General features: G+C 43.5%; 1 protein-coding gene across 4 annotated transcripts in view; it reads left to right on the top strand.

The window, feature by feature from the left end:
• The window catches only part of LOC145355309 (non-muscle caldesmon-like), a 211350-nt gene extending 191285 nt beyond the window's left edge, over positions 1 to 20065 (top strand). For 3 of the 4 annotated variants that reach the window (XM_080207258.1, XM_080207254.1, XM_080207256.1), the window contains 3 exons: positions 9125 to 9214; positions 13290 to 13350; positions 18755 to 20065. In XM_080207258.1, coding sequence (XP_080063384.1) covers positions 9125 to 9214; positions 13290 to 13350; positions 18755 to 18786 — 183 coding nt within the window. In that variant the 3' untranslated portion in view covers positions 18787 to 20065. The remainder of the gene's footprint in view (positions 1 to 9124; positions 9215 to 13289; positions 13351 to 18754) is intronic. The other variant, XM_080207255.1, reaches the window with a different exon arrangement.
• The last annotated feature ends 236 nt before the right edge of the window (positions 20066 to 20301 follow it).

Below are 20301 nucleotides of genomic sequence, written 5' to 3'. Positions count from 1 at the left end.
ACCACTGTGCTGCCCAGCACTGAAGCTGCTCACTCCGCTCTCCAGTGTTTGTGCTCCACACAAACCTCTCCTCACTCTAATCACATTTTCCCTCCTGTCCCACATCCTCCTACTCTTTGCAGCTTCAAGTGAGCAACGACGGCTCCATTTAAATGTGTCGGTGCTACCGGCTTCAAGCACTTTGCCATTGTTCTTGCTAGTCCCCGTTTAAAGATATTCCTTCTAAATACTTTATTGATTGTTAACCGGACGAGACCACAGCTTAAGGATAAGGGGAGCAGATTTAAAACGGATGAGAAATTACTTCTGTCAAAGAGTCATGAGTCTGTGGAATTCACTGTCCCAGAATACGGTGGACACCAGGACTTGGAGTAAATTTAAGGAAGAGGTGGACAGATTGTTAGTTTAAGGGTTTGAAGGGCAATGGTGATCAGGCAGGCAAGTGGAGTTGAGACCGAAATGAGATCAGCCATGATCATATTAAATGGTGGAGCAGGCTCGAGGGCAACTAGTTCTTGTGTTTCTTACGAGACACGAATGCACCCACATACCATATTCCGAAGATCAATGGTAACATTAAGGGAGATACGGGATAGACCACAGGCCTGAGATGGAGGAACCCACAGTTCTCAGAATTGTAAGGCTGATGAGACTGAAAGTATAGGGGCAAGGCCATAGAGGGGTTTGAAGACAAGTTGAGAAGTTTAAAATGGGGACCTGTGGGGACTGGGTGTCAGTGAGGCAAGTGGGACATGTTGCGAGTTAGAATAGGGGCAACAGTTTGTCATGAGCTTACGATGGGAGAGCACCTGGGAGATGATTGGAATAGCAAAGACTAGAGTTAAACAAGGATCAGTTGAGTGTTTCAGCAGACGATGAGCTGAGGCAGTCGCAGAATGGGATGAGATAGCAAATGTTTTGGTGCTGAAGTAGATATGTGGTCAGAATTCATACAACACCAAGATTGCGAGTGGTCTGGTTGAGACTCCAGAAGTTTCCAGCAGGAGGGACAGGTTTCGTGGCTAGGGAAGGATTCTTCGGCAGGGACGAAAGACAGTGGCTTCACTTTTCTTGAGAGTTAATTGGAGAGGATTGCTGCTCATCCAGTACTGGATGTCAGGACAAACAGTTTGACAAGAGCAGCATGGTGGCACAGTGGCTAGCGCTGCTGCCTCAGAACACCAGGGTTCCAGGTTCAATTCCAACCTCGGGTGACTGTGTCTGTGTGGAGTTTGCACATTCTCCCTGTGTCTGTGCAGGTTTCCTCCGGGTGCTCCAGTTTCCTCCCGCAGTCCAAAAAGGTATGCGTTTAGGTTGATTGGCCATGCTAAATTGCCCCTTGGTATGAGGGGGATTAGCAGGGTAAATATGTGGGGTTACGGGGATAGGGCCTGGGTGGGATTGTGGTCGGTGCAGGCTGAATGGCCTCCTTCTACACTGCAGGGATATTATGACAAAAAGAGAGACGTAAGCGAGAGTAGAACAGAGTTTAGTCATCAAACGTGTGCAACATGATACATTTTCGGATGATGTTGCATGTGGGTGAGAAGTAGGAGGGAACCAAGGATAAATCATGGAGAGAATTCAGGAACCTTGCTGCGGGAGTGGGAGGAAAGTAAGTGCAGGTTGTGACTAGATAGGTAAGAATTGAACCAGACAAGGACAGTCCCACTCAGCTGTTTGATGGTGGGGAGGTGGTGGAGGAGAATTGTGTAGTCAGCCATGTCAAAGATCACAGATATGTGGAGGAGTATGAGGAATGATGAGTAACCTTCACCACAGTTACACAGGAGATCACTTGAGACTTTCATAAGAGCTCTTTCAGTATTGTGCAGGGAGCAGGAACCCGATTAGAGGGATTCAGATGGAACTGCGGGAGAGATGGGGCATGGATTTGGGAGGCATGTTCAAGCAAAAACAGGAAAGTCTCGGCAGGTCTGACAGCACCTGTGGAGAGAGAACCAATGTTTCGAGTCAGATTCCAGCATCTGCAGTAATTTGCTTTTATCAACATGTTCAAGTACTTTGGCGAGGAGAGGGAGGTTGGCGTTGGAGCACTATTTTACAACGACAAACCCATTTTGGATAGTGTTTTTTAATGGAGGGGGTGATGATAACTGATTTGAAGGGAAATTGATCAGTAACTGAGGTAAGGGAACCGTAAACACCATTTAACATTGGGACCGGGCTAGGGAGGCAGGGTAGAGTTGCATTGTCAAAGGTCTAGGGGTGATATGATCCAGAGAGTAGGAGCCAGGTCTCATGGAGAAGGTGAGTATTTTTGAAAAGAGAAACACGTTGTCAAAGCTTTTTGTCTTGCATTCATCAAGACAAATGCAAGAATGCCATATTTCCAACAATCACAGAAACTTACATTACAGGGAAAAAAAAAGGTGTTTGCCAAATATTCAGGGAGCTGTTCTCTGAAAGCAAAACAAATAAGTTCAACACAAAAACAGAAAGTGCTGGAAAGTCACAGCAAGTCTGACAGCATCTCGGTGACTGTGGTTAGCACTACTGCCTCACAGCACCAGGGACCCGGGTTCAATTCCAGCCCAGGTCACTGTCTGTGTGGAGCCTGCACATTCTCCCCGTGTCTCCCTGGTTTTCCTCCAGGTGCTCCGGTTTCCTCTGTCACGCCAAACGTGAGGGTTAGGTTGATTTGGCCGTGCTGAATTGGCCCTTACTGTCAGGGGGATCAGCAGGGTAAATACACGGGGTTACTGGAATAGGGCCTAGGTGGGATTGTGGTTGGTGAATACTCGATGGGCCAAATGGCCTCCTGCACTGTAGGGATTCTATGATCCTGTGATTCTATTTTATGATCTGCAGAGGGAGGATGGAGCCTGGATGACCCTTTATCAAAGCTTCCTCAGCTATTTACCATTTATATAGATGATCTGGAGGAGGGAAACGAGTGCAGGGTGTCGAAATTTGCTGATGACACCAAGATTGGGGGAAAGGCAAATTGTGCGGAGGGTGTGGAGAGTCTGCAGAAGGATCTAGATAGGCTGGGCGAATGGGCCAGGAAATGGCAAATGGAATTTAATGTTGGCAAGTGCGAGGTGGTCCACTTTGGTAGGAAGAATGGTAGGAAGGACTATTACTTACGTGGCGAAAAACTGCAGCAGGCGACGGTGCAGAGGGACCTCGGGGTCCTTGTGCATGAGTCGCAAAAACCCAGCTTGCAGGTGCAGCAGGTGGTCAGGAAGGCGAATGGGATGCTGGCCTTCATAGCGAGGGGGATTGAATATAAAAGTAGGGAGGTCTTGCTGCGGCTGTATAGGGCATTGGTGAGGCCGCAGCTGGAGTACTGTGTGCGGTTTTGGGCGCCGCACCTGCGCAAGGATATTTTGGCCCTGGAGGGAGTGCAGAGGAGGTTTACTAGGCTGATACCGGAGTTGAGGGGATTGAGCTATGAGGAGAGGCTGAATAAACTAGGCTTGTACTCGTTAGAGTTTAGAAGAATGAGGGGAGATCTCATTGAGACGTATAAGATGATGAATGGGATGGATAGGATAGAGGTGGAGAGACTCTTCCCGCTCAAAAAAGACAGTAGGACGAGGGGGCACAGCCTCAAGATAAAGGGGAGGCGGTTTAGAACGGAGTTGAGGAGGAACTTCTTCATTCAAAGGGTGGTGAATCTCTGGAATTCTCTGCCCGTTGAAGTGGTGGAGGCTGCCTCGCTAAATATTTTTAAGAAGCGGGTTGATGGGTTCTTGATAAGAGAGGGGATTAAGGGTTATGGGGAGAGGGCAGGAAAGTGGAACTGAGCCACGACAGATCAGCCATGATCTTATTGAATGGCGGGGCAGGCTCGAAGGGCTAGATGGCCTACTCCTGCTCCTATTTCTTATGTTCTTATGTTCATTCGAATATGTTCAATCCCTGCAGCTCTTTTGAATCACCCTGGAGCTTAGGGAACCCCTCGTTCCCTGTTGCTTTCCCTATGATGACCGTGCCTTGGCCAAGCAGAGTCCGCTTGCCAACCAGTCTGCTCGCTCTTCTCCCACGGTGCAGGTTGTTGTGATTGTTTGAAATTTGCCATTCTTGCTTTTGTCCTGAGGGAAAGAGTGGCAAAAAGCTTCAACTTCGTGTCCCTCGTTTCATCAAATTTAAGCATTGTGTTTGGATCAGTTTTGAGGCGCTGTGATGAGAAATTAGGAGGGAGCTTGGAAGAAAGATGTGAGTTCGGGGTGAGGACAAAGGGGGGGAATCCTGAAGAGAGATTTTGCTCAATGTGCTGGGAGAAAGGAAGGGAAACTTCAGAGGCATTAGCCAGCCAAACAACTTCATAATGGTGGAAATACAGATGACCGCTGCGAGATGCAGTAATGTCCACTTACTCTCAACTGGCACAAGTCCCTGAGAGTGTCCCCTTATGCTTGATGGAAGGACTCTGCAGCTTATCTTTACACATCTCTAAAGATTTCAGTCAACAGATTCGTTAGACTTCTGACCTCGGTATTAATGATGAAAAGAACAATGGCTTCAGTGATTTTTTTGTGTCCGCAATGACTGGTGCCAGAATCTGTCACGGCAGTGAACAATCTTTGTTCTGTTGCTGACTCATTTCAATCCTTGAAAACTAGTTACCAAAGCATGGTTTACAGACCACTTAATCTGGCTTCAGTCCACGGGAATAATAACCATCTACTGTGTGTACACGTAGGTTACATTCCAAATAACCAGTCTTGCGTACAGCAGGACTAAGTAAGTATACTAGCATTGGCCTGTAAGGGGTTAAATTATAGTTTGGTTATAAATGATCTCCATGAGGGTTTTTGTGTGTAATATTTTGTTGTAACTGGTGGAGATATTTAGTTGCCGAAGCATATCATCTCATACTAAACACAGGAAGAAATCTCACAACACCAAGTTAAAGTCGAAGAGGTTTATTTAGTAGCAAATGCCACTAGCTTTTGGAGTGAGTGGGAGATCTAATCACAAACAGGGCACATAAAGACACAAACTCAATTTACAGAATAATGATTGTTCATTATTCTGTAAATTGTTATTATTCTGTAAATTCCAATCATTATTCATGTAAATTCAGTTTATGTCTTTAAATGCCCTGTTTGTGAACAGAACTCCCACTCACCTGATGAAGGGGCAGCCAGCACTCTGAAAGCTAGTGGCTTTTGCTACCAAATAAACCTATTGGACTTTAACCTGGTGTTGTGAGACTTCTTACTGTGTTTACCCCAGTCCAACGCCGGCATCTCCACATCCTGTCGGTGTAATGCATGTTCCACATGTTATTATCAAATTCGCCACAAGAGGGAGGTATCGCACCTCCAAGGAATGGGAATTGGATTCTATGAAGAAGTTTATGCTTGCTTGTGGCCAGTTCCATTGTTTGAACCTTGTTCCTGTGCTTTAAGTATATTTACGGTACAAATCTCTGTTCTCATCCCCAGCAGTGCTACACTTGTATAAAGCACCAACAGCTTGTGTCGCGTTAATAACTATTAACCTCTCCTGTTCTCTTGATCAGTTGGTTCCTCCAATTCCTTTCTTCATCTCTTCATTCCTTTCTATCGGCTTGGCGTAGCTTCTCCTTCTTTCTTTCTTCTGCTTCCGGGTGGTCAGGGGAATCTTGTGAACAATCAGGTAAACCTGCATTCATTCTTTTATTGTGTCGCCAGGACTGCAGTTCTATTAAGTGCTGCGATATGTGATTTTATTTTTGCCAAACAAATGCACGCAGAGCAACGTCATTACTCACGGTGACACGGTGGTTAGCACCACTGCCTCACAGCACCAGGGACCTGAGTTCGATTCCCAGCTTGGGTCACTGTCTGTGGGAAGTCTGCACATTCTCACCATGTCTGTGTGGGCTTCCTCTGGGTGCTCCGGTTTCCTCCCATGGTCCAGAAGACGTGCTGGTTAGATTAATTGTCCATGCTAAAATTCTCCCTCAGTGTACCCAAACAGCTGCTGGAGTGTGACAACTAGGAGATTTTCACAGTAACTTCATTGCAGTGTTGATGTAAACCTATTTGTGACACTAATAAATAAACTTAAAAGTTCAGAATAATTGAACCCGATGCCAATAGTGCCCCCTCTCCATTTTGCCATGACATTAAGAACATAAGAAATGGGAGCAGGAGTAGGCCATCTAGCCCTTCGAGCCTGCCCCGCCATTCAATAAGATCATGGCTGATCTGAAGTGGATCAGTTCCACTTACCTGCCTGCTCCCCATAAGCCTTAATTCCCTTGTCTATCAGATATCTATCTACCCGTGACTTAAACATATTCAACGAGGTAGCCTCCACCACTTCGATGGGCAGAGGATTCCAGAGATTCACCACCCTCTGAGAAAAGAAGTTCCTCCTCAACTCTGTTCTAAACTGACATTCTCCCCTAGCCAGGGGAAAATTAAACATCTTGCAACGTAATCAGTAGACTTTGGCTAAAATTGCATTAGTAGCAGTACAACTGAGAAAGATCTCCCCTCAGATCTCAATTTATAGAATCCCTGCAGTGCAGGAGGCCATTCAGCCCATCGAGTCCGAACTGACTCTCCGACAGAGCATTTTACCCAGCCCAAACTTCCCCACCCCATTCCCTTACACCAAGCATTTACCCCGCTAATCCCCTTAACTTATACACCTTGAGACACTATGGAAGAATTTAGCATGACGTATCCACCTAACCTGTACATCTTTGTACTGATGGATGAAACCCATGTAGACACGGGGAGAACATGCAAACTCCACACATTTACCCCCAGCCAGAATTGAACCCAGGTCCCTGATGCTGTCAGGCAGCAATGCTAACCACTGTGCCGCCCTGACTGATGTAGGAAATTACATTTTACTGAGAATCTTTGAATCTATAGATTCAAATTAAAATCCAGTGTTCAATGGAATGCAAAACAATTCTGTGTAATTGGATATTGTTCAGCATTTCTCTTTCATGTAAAAGGGAGATAAGAAAATGTATAAGTTAGTGATCTCTTCCATCTCTCCACAATCTCCCGGGCTTCACCCTTCCACACTCAATCCCATTGAAGAGCAGTGTCTGAGTGTCAAACATTGGAACTCAGCCCTGCTTCGACAGCCATATTCACCAAACAGGCTGCATCCGAAGGACGGGAGCCTGGATTTCAGGGATTACAACAAAGGCCTAAAAACTGAGGCCTGTCTGTCACCCCGGAGAACATTCCATGCTGAAAGAGAACCCTCGAGAGAGAGGAGAAACAAACTGAAAATGGGATCGAGGAATTTAAAGACAGCGTAACTAAATCATCTTGTGTAGGTTGCCCTCGGCCTGTTAGCCAGAGCTAAGCTTAAAGGTGGAAGAGAGCTGTTACTCATCTCTTATCCCATCCAGCTCTGATGTCCTTTGAAGCAGAGCTTTCCTTTTCACCAGTAACATCAGAACCCTTGCCGTTCACACATTGCTCTTTTTGAAATTCTTAAGGATAAATTGATTGGCAAATAGTTCCCAGCTGTAGCAGTGTTTGGGATGTTTGGCTGTGAGTGCACTTTGGGGAGGCACAGTGGCACAGTGGTTTGCACTGCTGCCTCACAGCGCCACAGACCCGGGTTCCATTCCCAGCTTGGGTCACTGTCTGTGCGGGGTCTGTATGTTCTCCTCCAGGTGTTCTGGTTTCATTCCGAAGACATGCTGATTAGGTGCATTGACCATGATAAATTCTCTCTGTGTACCCGAACAGGCGCTGGAGTGTGACAACAAGGGGATTTTTGCAGTAACTTCATTGCAGTGTTAATGAAAGCCTACTTGTGACTCTAATAAAAAGAAACTAGTAAATCATACTGTACACCTGAGTTAGAAAGGAAAACATGCATTTATCTTGAAATCACAAATATCAGATGCCCCAAAGCCCTTTACTATGAAGCACTTTTGCAATATAGTTAGTGATGAAATGTAGGAAACACAGTAGCCAGTTTGAGGATACCAAGCTCCCACAGACTGCAGTCCCGTGATGACCAGCTAATCTGCTTTGGTGGCATTGATTGAGAGATAAATGTTGACCAGAACAATTCGCTTACTCTGCTTCGAAATATCACGGGGGTGGGTTGCGGTTACGCCCAACTGAGAGGGCAGGTGAGGCCTCAGTTGGCACCTCCAATGACGCACAGCTCCGTCTGTGCTGCACTGGATGCCTGTCAGCTTTGACTTTAGTGTTCAAGGTCTGGCGTAGGGCTTGAACCCATAATCTGGGAGATGAGTGTTACCAACAGAGCCATGGTTAACAAACACCTTAGTATAATAGTGTCTGGGGGCAAGCACTGTAAGTGTGGTATTGTACGTTTGTTACTGAAACTGGTGATAAACCAATTAAATTAATTTTTCCTTCTCCGCTATTGTAACACATCAGTGAGAAAAGCCCACTGTTGTGTCCAATTTAGCCACCAATGCAGTCCACTCCTCTCACGTGAGTTTGTATATACATCTTGCTAAAAGTTCACTATCCTGCCCGGTTCCTTGAATCTGCTTCTGGTAAAGAGCATCTCTCTTATCTGCATATATTTCCCTTTGCAAATCCTAATCTATCCGTAGGTAGACCGATTAGTACATCTTAGTTTAAAAAAAAAAGATTGATTTTGAATCTGTTGCCCAACATGGTTGGTTGTTTTTTTTTATTTCCACTGATTTTAAATCTGAAAGGTAGCTGACTCACAGCTAGTTTTAAGCTCTCTCAACTGACTTACTGCTGTAGCAGTACATCCAAAAGGGCATTGTAGGGGATGAACTGTTTCGATTCTGCAACTCACTTCATTTGCCCTCCCTTCAAGATCATGAAGAGTCGCAGAAAATGAATTTTGAGGTTCAGTGACGTGTCCCATTTAGATTCTGTTGTGCCAAGATATATTGATGGATTTTAGTTTTAATACTATGTTCAAATTATTGGATTAATTTTAAAGGGACTGGTCTCAAATTCGTAAAGGTACCTGGTTATCAGAAGCACACTTTGCTTCATTTCCTCTTCTCCTGCTTCACGTTTGCACAGAAGGTAAAATGATAGTGTAACGAGAATGTCAATCACCATCACCAAATAGTGTAAAAGTGCAGTCCCGATTATTATTTTAATTAATCTGCAATTTTCTTTTTTTTAAAAAATGCTTTACGTTTCTTTGTCTCCAATTGCAGGATGTGAGACCGGGAGATGTATCGAGCAAGCGGAACCTCTGGGAGAACAAAACTGATTCTTCCAATGGAAAATCAGCCACCCCGTCTAAGGTCATCATTGGATAGGAGACGTACATCTATATCCACACACATTTTCTACGTTATGTTTAGATATAAACTGTTACATCCCCGGGGGGTGGGGCGACTGTACAAAACAACAATGTCCGCCAGGGAGCTATTTAAATGTTATTAGTTGATATCCAAATATTATGCTGAAATTGTTGATGCCGTTCTTGTAAGTTATCAAAAAATGTAAAATTCTGATTGGTAGTTAGTGCCTAAGGTGGAGGAGGGAAACCTGGTGATCAAAAAGTAAAGCGCAAGGGAGAAATTGGTATCGAGGGAGATCCTCTAAAGTTAAAACTTCCACTCACTAAAACTGGAGTTGCTGTTAATTCTAAAAGACCTGATTGTTCAGAGGAGCTGAATTGAAATCTCAGCTTTGACTGTGTCTCTTGAGTTTGGCTGCTCTGTATTGGTGAGTGTCGCTAGTCTGTAAACTGCCAAATCACAAAACACATTCCGCTGGACTGCTGTTTCACAAAGTACAACGTGTTGTAGGTCAAAGCAGTCAGGGTTCTTTCGCAAGGGTCGAGGCCCTCTACTTTCTGCCCAGCTTTCTAAGGCTGCATGCTGCCTCTGGCCCAGGGTGTAGTCCTCTCCCAGTCTACGGGTGCTCAGATCCAGCTGATGCAAGGTGTACGTGAGCAGGCAGGGGGAGACGAACCTTCTCTGCAGCCTTTCCTTGCCTCTGGAGAAGTGTATCTGGGACCCTCCCAGAACGTTGGTGAGATCAAGCGAATCGTGGAAGTGAGCACCTACCACTGTCTGTGTTAGGTTTTGACGCTCTAGAATGCTGTGTAACTACTTCACTAACTGTGTCCCGCCTTATCAACCATCAGCGTTTTGTAGTTTTTGAAGGATTGGTCAGTGTGGTCAGCTTTTGCTGCCACAAACTAATGCAGTCAGGAAACACCACCCCACCCCCCACCACCACCATCACTTGGTTGCAATGCACACACTGAATGGGCTCACTCCTCCTGTGAGCTTCTTCCCAATTGCAAATGGCCCAAGTTGCTATCATAGATGGCAACAGGAGTTCCCAAGTATATCATCTACATGAAGGAATATCGGGCCGTGAGCTTGGGGAGTTTCTTGTAGAGGAAGCATGAACCACTGAAATCAGTTATCAGTGGGATTGGAGGGAGATGGTAGGGAGCGTCAAAGGGTTTGGTTGGTAAGAGGATGAGTAAATGTTGGCAAGGGGGGAGGAGGGTGCATTTGAATAGGGGAGTGGGCAGAATTGATGGAAAGGGGGTGGGGGAGGCGGGTACGGTCAGCCAAGGAAGGTGGCAGGAAGTGGTTTGCAGCAGGAAGTTGTCATGGGAAGGGGGAAATGGCAGGGAGGAAAGCAGGGAATGACTGGCACAGGAAAGGGCAGTATGTATGACCAGGAGGGAATTAGAGGGTAGATTGCACAGCATAGATTCAGTAGAGTGGTTGGCAGAGAGAGGGAAAAGGTAGTAGAAAAACAAAAGAGGGAGGGAATGGGAAAATGAAAGAGAGGGAAAAGATAGTGCAGGAAGAGGTGAATCCACAACAACACGGGAAAGAAATAAATAAAGGTGGACGGAACCCTTTGGCAGTAGGGTAAAGGGGGAAGTAGAAGGGGCAGAAACTGGGAGCAAATATTTTGCCATGGGGGTGTACGGCTGGGAAAATGGGAGAAGTATGTTGGGGGAGGGATGTCGTAACATAACAGTTATCGGGGCGGCTCAAGTGGTCAGCACAGCTGCCTCACAGCGCCAGAGACCCGGGTTCAATTTCAGCTTTAGGTGACTGTCTGTGTGGAGGTTGCACATGCTCCCCATGTCTACTTCGGTGACCTCTGAGTGCTCTGGTTTCGTCCCACAGTCCAAAGATGTGTAGGTTAGGTGGATTGACCGTGGTAACTTACTGCTGAGTGTCCAAAGATGTGTAGGTTAGATGAATTCGCGATGGTAAAGGCACAGGGTTACGGAGATGGGGTGGAGGGAAGGGTCTGGGTTGGGATGTCTTTTCAGAGAGCGATGAACACTTGATGGGCCAAATGGTCTCTTTCTGCACCATTGGGATTCTATGATATGAACTAGCAGAGTCAGATCCCATCAGAGTAACGTGTGTTAGCACATGAAAAATTACCATTACCGCTACAGACTGTCATTAAAAAGCTAACTGATTCAAGGAAAACTAACAGATCCCCTGTAACTGTCTAGAATGTTATTATTGTTTTAAAAAAATTACAGTAGAATAATAATAACAATATCACAGATCTAATGACAATGACCAGGCAATGCATTAGTAGAAAACTCGGGTCACAAATTAAACCCATTCAATTCTGTAAAGTCTTCTTCACTAGCATCTGGGAACTCATCGCCTTCACATCAAAGTGTCAAGTGGACAATCCAACTTGGTCACCCGTGACAGCCACACAATAGTAAAGTCCAACCATTTAGTTTCACTCCATGTATTGAGGAACTGAGTGCATTTGACTAAACAAAGCCCCTGACAATGTCCCAGCTATACTACTGAGGACAGCTAGCTGTCTCTCTCTGTCCAGCTGTTCCAGTGCAATTCTGGTGATTTCACCTACTTAGCAGCAATCTTACCCACCCAGCTGGATTGAATGACCTTCCATTTGTCATAAGGACAGAAAAGGGGCAGTTGACAATTTCCCAGTACTTAACTCCACTCAGACACGTCTGATAATGAAATAGCCCATGTCAACTTATAGAAGAGCCTTAGCTGGAGAGTAACATATGTACACACAAGTGAGATCTTCTCCAATTAGAAAATGCTGAGATATGTCCTCTGCTCTTGAATGGTACCATGAGTGCTGAGTTTACCACCATCAACATCTTGGGAGACATTATTGACCAGAGACCAGTAGATCAGCCTGATCCATATTATGATAAGAGAAAGACAAAGGCAGGTGACTCTATAATGCAAAGCTTATGCACAATTTTGCAATTCCATGCCCTGACTAGCTCTTGTTCCTGATGTTGAGGAGTGATATCGACCAGGGTGCCTTTCTGAAAGGCTAGTGAGTTGTAGATTAGTTAAGAGTGCCAATAGAAATTGAGCAGTGTGGTTTAAATGCCATCGTAAGCTGTTCCTTGATTCGAGGATGATATCTCAGGGTTACAAGTTTGGGTCTTAGTGAAGAAGCCAATTCCAATCTCACGAATCTTTGAGCACAAGGGACAGGACATCCCACTTGCCAGTGGGATGTGGAGTGCAAGATTTGCTTCCTTTTCTTCCCTTCTCTCCTGCCACTCTGCCTCATCATTAAGACTTCAAGATTCAATGCGTGGTGTATACCGATGACTATAAAACTAGTCTCGAGTCCATCAGAGTTGGTTTTGCAGGAGTTTTGCCTGTGGAGATGGTTTTGAGAAGAACACCAATGTTTGTTGGGTGGTCCTCCCATTGAATCTGGAGGCTGTGGAGGTGGTATTGCTGATTGGCATTGGGAGGGAGGTTTCTTTATCCCCTCAAACCTGTAGAATGAACGCATGGAGTTTTGATGCGTGAGCAAAAGCCCATCAGCTTTGAAGACCTCAGTTGGAATACCATCAAGCTTTGTTGTTTTACATCCATTTGATTGTGTGTTTCCGTTTTCCCAATGGTGGTGGTTCACACATGGATTTTATTTTCCAGAGGAACGTGGTCCCAGCTTTGCACAAGACGTGCTCCAAATTCATATTTTTAACTTGGGGTTCCTCCTTGAAGCTTGCATATTTGCTTTTTTTTTTCACTTCTTTCCCTTCCAATGCGAGAAAAGGAATCCAGGACACAGGCTGCTGCCTGTTAGGGCCTTTCTTGAATTGTTAGCCCTTTGAGTCAATTTGTTTGAAGCTGTTGTCCAACCTGTGGCACAGATGCATGGAACTTCTCACTATGTGTACTTGGGGGGTGAATCATTCGCAGATGTAATGTGGAGGTCTGCTAGGCACACTGAAGAAAAATCATTGAATTATTTGTACAAAAAGGGGGGTAGTACTGCCTGGGAGGAGGATTATAGGCTGAAAACAATACAGTTTAAGCACTGGAAAAATGATGACCACCTTTCCTTTGTTGCGCCTAGATTACAGCTGGAAGTAAGTGCAAGGCAGGCTCAGCAGGCAATCACTGCGGTTACACCAATGGTAAGTGACTTTCAGAAAAAGTCTCCAAATGGAAAATTAACGTTATGGCCAGGTACTCCTGGATATGTTCACAGTACTATTTTGGGCTTCACAGACAGTTATTACTAATGAACGCTAGCAGCTGAACAGTAGATTTTCTTTTATTGTCTTCAACATACGTCAGCCGAAAGGCTGTAAAATCATAAAACTAAGTAAGTGACAGTTTAGAACAAACTGTACATTTGCTCTTCTGGGGTAAACGAGAGAAATGTCATTGTGATAAATGACCTGCCATGTGTCTGCTCAATGTTCAACTACCAATCACTATATTTATGGAAACAGTGATAAATCATGTGTTTATTCCACGCCGGGAATGTATTAAAGTGTTAGGTGGCTGCATTGCATCATATCGTCTAAATTTACATGGGCGTCGGAATCTGAAGCACGTTAGCTGTGTCACACGTTGGTCGGGCTGTGTGCTGTTAAAATGAGGAGCATGTTAGAATTGATCATTAATCACTCTTTAGCTGCGCTGGGGATTTAAAAATACCTCATACAGAGGGAGAGAAAGAGAAGCATGAGTCAGATCATTATACCTCACAACAGCTGGGTATTATTCCTAGTTATTGCACATGCTAAGCAAGGTTAACAACTTGTCAGGCACATGATAGTGGGACAGAAATTATTTGAGTTTGAATAGCAAGGATGTAAGCATGTTGTGAGATCTTTTTAAAAAAACTGTGAAGCTAACGATTTTGATACAGGTTTGAGTTTCATTTCTCCTGGAATTCGGTTACTAGATGTTGCATTCAGCCTACATATTTTTAATAAAATCACAAACCAGATTACCACTTCCATTCTTTTCCAGGCCTTTTGAAAGAATAAAATACAGCATTGGTGACTTTGCATTGGAATGTCTATCAAGTAGTCACTAATTCGATAAATAATTCCTTCTGATCTCCTCTTTTGACAACTCTGAATATCCAATTGTGTCTTTGGATTCTGCTCTCGCCATCAAAGATAGTCTCCGTATGTCTCAGCAGATTAAAGGTCTGGCTTTTGCCTCGCCTCCATTTTATTTAGAGTCATAGAATCAGAGAGGTTTACAGCATGGAAACAGGCCCTTCAGCCCAACTTGTCCATGCTGCCCTTTTTTAAAAACCCCTAAGATAATCCCAATTGCCCGCATTTGGCCCCTATCCCTCTATACCCATCTTACCAAAGTAACTGTCTAAATGCTTTTTAAAAGACAAAATTGTACCCACCTCTACTACTATCTTTGGTAGCTTGTTCCAGACGCTCACTACCTTCTATATGAAAAAATTGCACCGCTGGACACTTTTGTATCTCTCCCCTCTCACCTTAAACCCATGCCCTCTAGTTTTAGACTCCCTTACCTTTGGGAAAAGATATTGACTATCTAGCTAATCTATAAAATAATGAGGGGCATAGACCTCTATAAGATCACTCCTCAGCCTTCTGAATATCCAAGAGAAAAAAGTCCCAGTCTATTCAGCTTCTTTATAACTCAACCCATCAAGTCCCAGTAGCATTTTAGTAAATCTTTTCTGCACTCTTTCTAGTTTAATAATATCCTTTCTATGATAGGGTGACCAGAACAGTACACAATATTCCAAGGGTGGCCTTACCAATGTCTTCAACAAGACATCCCAACTCCTGTATTCAGTGTTCTGACCAATGAAACCAAGCATGCTGAATGCCTTTTTCACCACTCTGTCCACCTGTGACTCCACTTTCAAAAAGCTATGAACATGTACCCTGAGATCTCTCTGTTCGGTAACTCTCCCCAGCACCCTACCATTAACAGAGTAAGTCCTGCCCTGTTCAATCTACCAAAATGCATCACCTCGCATTTATCTAAATTAAACTTTATCTGCTATTCGTCAGCCCACTGACCCAATTGATCAAGATCCCTTTGCAATTGGAGATAACTTTCTTCACTGTCCGCTATGCCACCAACCTTGGTGCCATCTGCAAACTTACTAACCATGCCTCCTATATTCTCATCCAAATCATTAATATAAATGACAAATAAGAGTGGACTCGGCACTGATCCCTGAGACGCACCACTGGTCACAGGCCTCCAGTTTGAAAAACAACCCTCTACAACCACCCTCTGGCTTCTATCATCAACTCAATTTTGTATCCATTTAACTACCTTACCCTGGATCCTGTGAGATTTAACCTTATGCAACAATCTACCATGTGATATCTTGTCAAAGGCCTTGCTAAAGTCCATGTAGACAACATCAACTGCACTGTCCTCATCTACTTGGTTACCCCTTTAAAAAACTCAAATTTGTGAGACATGATTTTCCACTCACAAAGCCATACTGACCATCCCTAATCAGTCCTTGCGTCTCTAAATGCCTGTAGATCCTGGCTCTCAGAATACCTCTCAACAACTTATCCACCACAGATGTGAGACTCACTGGCCTGTAGTTTCTCCAATAAAAGCAGTGCCAGAGACCTGGGTTACATTCCAGTTTGGGTCACTGTCTGTGCACAGTGTGCATGTTCTCCACGTGTCTGCGTGGGTTTCCTCCTGGTGCTCCGGTTTCCTACCACAGTCTGAAAGATGCGCTGATTAGGTGCATTGGCTAGGCTAAAGCTCCCCATCAACATAACCGAACAGGCAGTGGAGTGTGGTGACCAGGGGATTCTCATAGTAACTTCATTGCAGTCTTAATGTAAGCCTACTTGTGGCACTAATAAATACATTTTTAACACATCTTTGAAGAGAGAAACTGAGGGAATGTTTGGGGGGGGGCGGGGGGGAGCGGGGCGATGGTTTTTCACCAGAACTAGGTGAAATGTCAGGCATTACGGATGGGATTTTTCAGCCGTTCCCACCTGCAGGGCCTTCTGGCCCTGCTGAAGACCACCCATGACCATATGTTCCCCAGCGGCAGGTCCAATGAGCTATGCAAATTGCTATTGACTTTGGTAGGACATGACAATTCTACCGGCAGCCAATGGTGAGCAGGGTCATGGGGACAGAAGAACATGGAGAAAGCACGGGCAAAGTGGGAGAAGGTTCGATTGTGGGAGGGGGGCTGGTGACGATGGGAGGAAGCAGGAGCTTGTCTCTAGTTGCCACATGTTTGATTACTCTTGACCACATCACTGTCACATTATTTTGTGGACCTAAAATTGTCCACAGACCCCTGAGGACTGCACCACAGTCTGAGCAGTATATCAGAGCCTTGCATTCTTCTTTTCCTTGATTCTATCTAAAGTGTTTCCATCGCCTGCATGTTGTTACTGAAATTCATTATTTCTGCTGATGTAATTGCTTCTTTTTTGACACTGCTATCTCTCCATGTTCTCTGCACTTTCTAAACATCAAGTGGACTTGAATCCAATCCTGCCCACTATCTAATTATATCCTTTAAGCAGATTCGGGCTTTTAGATCCCTTATTTTATTTCTTACATTGTGCACACTGCATTCTGAGGCTAATCTGTCAATTTGATCTTGACTTGGATTCATTCTGAAAAGCCCCATTCATAAGTCTTAGAGTCAAATGTGCTTCTGTCCATTTTTTTATTGTGTGCCCATCCGATTACCATCAGGGAGTTTGTTTGTCAGGAGGGCGGTTTCGAGTCAGGACCCCCTGAGAAAGTAGCAACCACAGACCCATGATTCCAAAGCGAGGAAGAAATAACACACCAAAGTCAACTTTTTATTGAAGAAATAAAATGAAGGTGAGGCAAGAGCCAGACCTATAATATGCTGAGAGACATGGAGACTATTTTAGAGAGTGAGTGCAGAACTTGAGGATGCAATTGGATATTCAGAGGCCTCAAATGAGAACAGAGATAGGAAGGAATTCTTTATTGACTTAGTGACTACCTGATAGACATTCCAATGTAGCGTCACCAATGTTGTATCTTATTCTTTCAAGAGACCCGGAAAAGGATGGAAGTGGAAATTTGATTGATTTATTATTATCACATGTATTAGCATACAGTGAAAAGTATTGTTTCTTGTGCACTCTACAGACAAAACACACCATTCACAGAATACGAAGGAGAGGGTGCAGAATGCAGTGTTACATTCATAGCTAGGGTGTTGAGAAAGATCAGCTTAATGCTCATTAGGCCTATTCAAAAGTTGGATGGCAGTAAGGAAGAAGCTGGTATTGAGTCGGTTGGTGTATGACCTCAGACTTGTGTACCTTTTTCCCAATGGGTGAAGGTGATCGAGAGAATGTCGAAGAATAAGATAAATTCAATACTGGCAGCTGGCTAGAGTTGCACAGGCATTTTGGGTTTTTTTTCTCAAATGTTTTTAAGGGTTTTTAACAATCTTCACTCTTGACATTGAGTTACAGATCCACAAAGTGTCCATTGTTTGTACTTTGCTGTCAGCACGACTGACTGGAATGGTGGTTTCTCATTCCAAAAGGGTTTTTTAGTATTTTTATCCCTCGGACCAATTATATATGTAATCCTTGCTAGAGTGTGAGTGAAGTGGTGAGTTGTTTCATTGTTGGGACGTTTCCAGTCCCAATTCTTAAAGGAGCGAGGTGGGTGGGTGGGTGGGTGGGTGGGGGGGGGGGGGGCGAAATTACAGTAGAATTCCTGCTTTTCTGCTGAGAAGGACAGGCATGCTATAGATTCATGGTGGTCCTGCAGGGGTTAGCATGTGTCTGTGATTTTTGGTAGGAATGTCTGAATTATTCAGCTGCAGGACAGGAAATTGAAAACTCGGCCGACAGATTTGAGTGACAACCAAGTCGTTAAGCTTACTGCTTCGGTAATCCTGAAAATAAGGGGCCAGTTGCTTAAACTACCATCCCATGTAATCAGTTAAATACTATATCAGAGCCGCTAAATCAGAGCCACATGTACATACTTTAAGTGTTCATTGTTTTTGATGAGCAAGCCTTATGGAAGGTAAATAGGGAGTTAGCTGGGACTGGAGGATTATCCTGCCGTCCTTCTGCAGTTTGGCTGAATTAATTTAGTGAGGGTAAAAAGTACTTTCCCAGCATTTTCACAAATTGGCCCCAGTTGTCTGTGTCTCCTTCATGATTTTGTGAATGAGTCGAGGGCTGAGTGGGTACCTCGGTGGTGTCCCATTTTTAGACTGTTGGATTTGATGAAATAGATATTTTTTGTCCCCCGGCCTTATGCAACATTAATTCTGATTCACGCCAAGTACTAACAAGGTAAGAATCCACCATGATATTTTTAATTTTTTTCACACATTCAACAGCTAACATGACCTCTTAAAATCACACGTCTCTGTAATGGAGGGCATATTTTCTTCAGAATTACTTATATTTCATATGCGATGAATTTTGCACAAAGCATAGTGGTAAAAGTGTTATGTTTATTTCATGTCTTGCTTTATCCACTTGCCCGAACACACTTAATTTCTCTTTCTTATTTCTTCAGCAGGGATGGCACATTATGAAAACGTACCCTAAAGAGGTCTTCACAGAATTCCAGTCCATATGTTTCCGAGAGACGCCTAGATGAGCTTTTTTTTTTAATATTTATATAATATTTTTATTAACAAATTGGTTCACATTATTCCAGTCAAAGCCATGTGTATTAGCACTGTATTACAAATCCACATTTACAGTTGATCTCCACAGGTATGCCACCCTTTTTTTAACAGATCACTGAGACCCTTATTTTGAAAGAGAAATGTGCTGTGAAGTTTGAAGATTTAGAATATTGATAATTGTCATCTGCTTTGGAATAAAATTAAATATAGCAAAAGGAGCAATTTACTCAAGAACACACTGCTGAACTAAACGACAAACACCAGTAAGATTTCAAATTAAACTTTCTGCTCACTTTAAAGTGATCTGCCTAATATGTTAGAATTTTTACTTTTTTGTTAAATATGTTTAAATGGGTTTAAAATTTGATTTGTAATATTGGTACTGATTATTGGTTGTTTCATTTTGCCCTGAGTGGAGAAAATGAAGCAATAGTGGTTTATCATGGATAACGTTCACAACTTCTAGCTTTGTAGATTGATTAAAGATAGAATGCTTTTAACTAGCTTAAAACGCTAGATCATTTATTCAGTAATAAACCAGTTAGCAGCCGACATCACAGTGCTTTTGAAATATTCACATTTTCTCACAAAAGTTAGCTCCATCTTAACTGGCCTTACTTAGATGTTCGAAGTGAGTATTCAGACGACAAATACGGAATCTGCCTCAAAATTATAAAAAAAAAACTCAATATATATTAAGGTGTGAACGAGTGTGTGTATGTGCTGATGTGTGTGCCTGCAAGGAAATAGGACAATACGATGTGGTATTAGGAGATTTTTAAAAAAGGATTATGAGTTCTCTGAAACACTGAACTTTCACTATGCATGTCACAGGAGCTGTACCGCAAACCTTTTGATGTATCACACTTTTACTCGCATCTTAACCTGCATATATGGCGAATACACAAGAGTTCAAAGTCCTGATTTTTGAAGGGGTTTGAATTAATGTTAGACCGGAAGCAGTTTACTTTTGAGACTGAATAGGAAAAGAGGCTTTTGTCACTTCTTGTGTATGTTAGCCATTTCTGCATAGGGTTAAATAAAGGTGAAAAATCGACCCAAAGATGTGCTACAACAGCTTTGCTACAAAACGTTAACCATTTTGTACTTCTTTTGGTTTACATATAACATGAAATGCAAATGCACTCAATTATTGTATAGGTCTGGAAATAAAACTATGCAACTTTTATCTTAAATTGCCTGTTTTCTGCCATTTTGTGAACATCACAAATAGTTAAGAGCTTTAGGCAACTGAATTTTTCATTAAAAATGTTTTACAGAAGCAGCAATTCACAATAAATAGATTATTTCTATAAACTGACTGTTGGAAAACTAGTAAATGTTAAACAGATTAAAAATAATTTTAACACATCGGATTCTGCTTGAAAGGGGTTGGAGTCAGCAAATGACTATCACTTTTGAATCGGGAATA

The sequence above is a fragment of the Carcharhinus amblyrhynchos genome, chromosome 19 (assembly GCF_965287045.1).
Source record: "Carcharhinus amblyrhynchos chromosome 19, sCarAmb.v2.hapA, whole genome shotgun sequence".
NCBI classification, from domain to species: domain Eukaryota; kingdom Metazoa; phylum Chordata; class Chondrichthyes; order Carcharhiniformes; family Carcharhinidae; genus Carcharhinus; species Carcharhinus amblyrhynchos.
The sequence above is the reverse complement of the archived record's forward strand: the minus strand, read 5'-3'. Positions and strand labels throughout refer to the sequence as shown.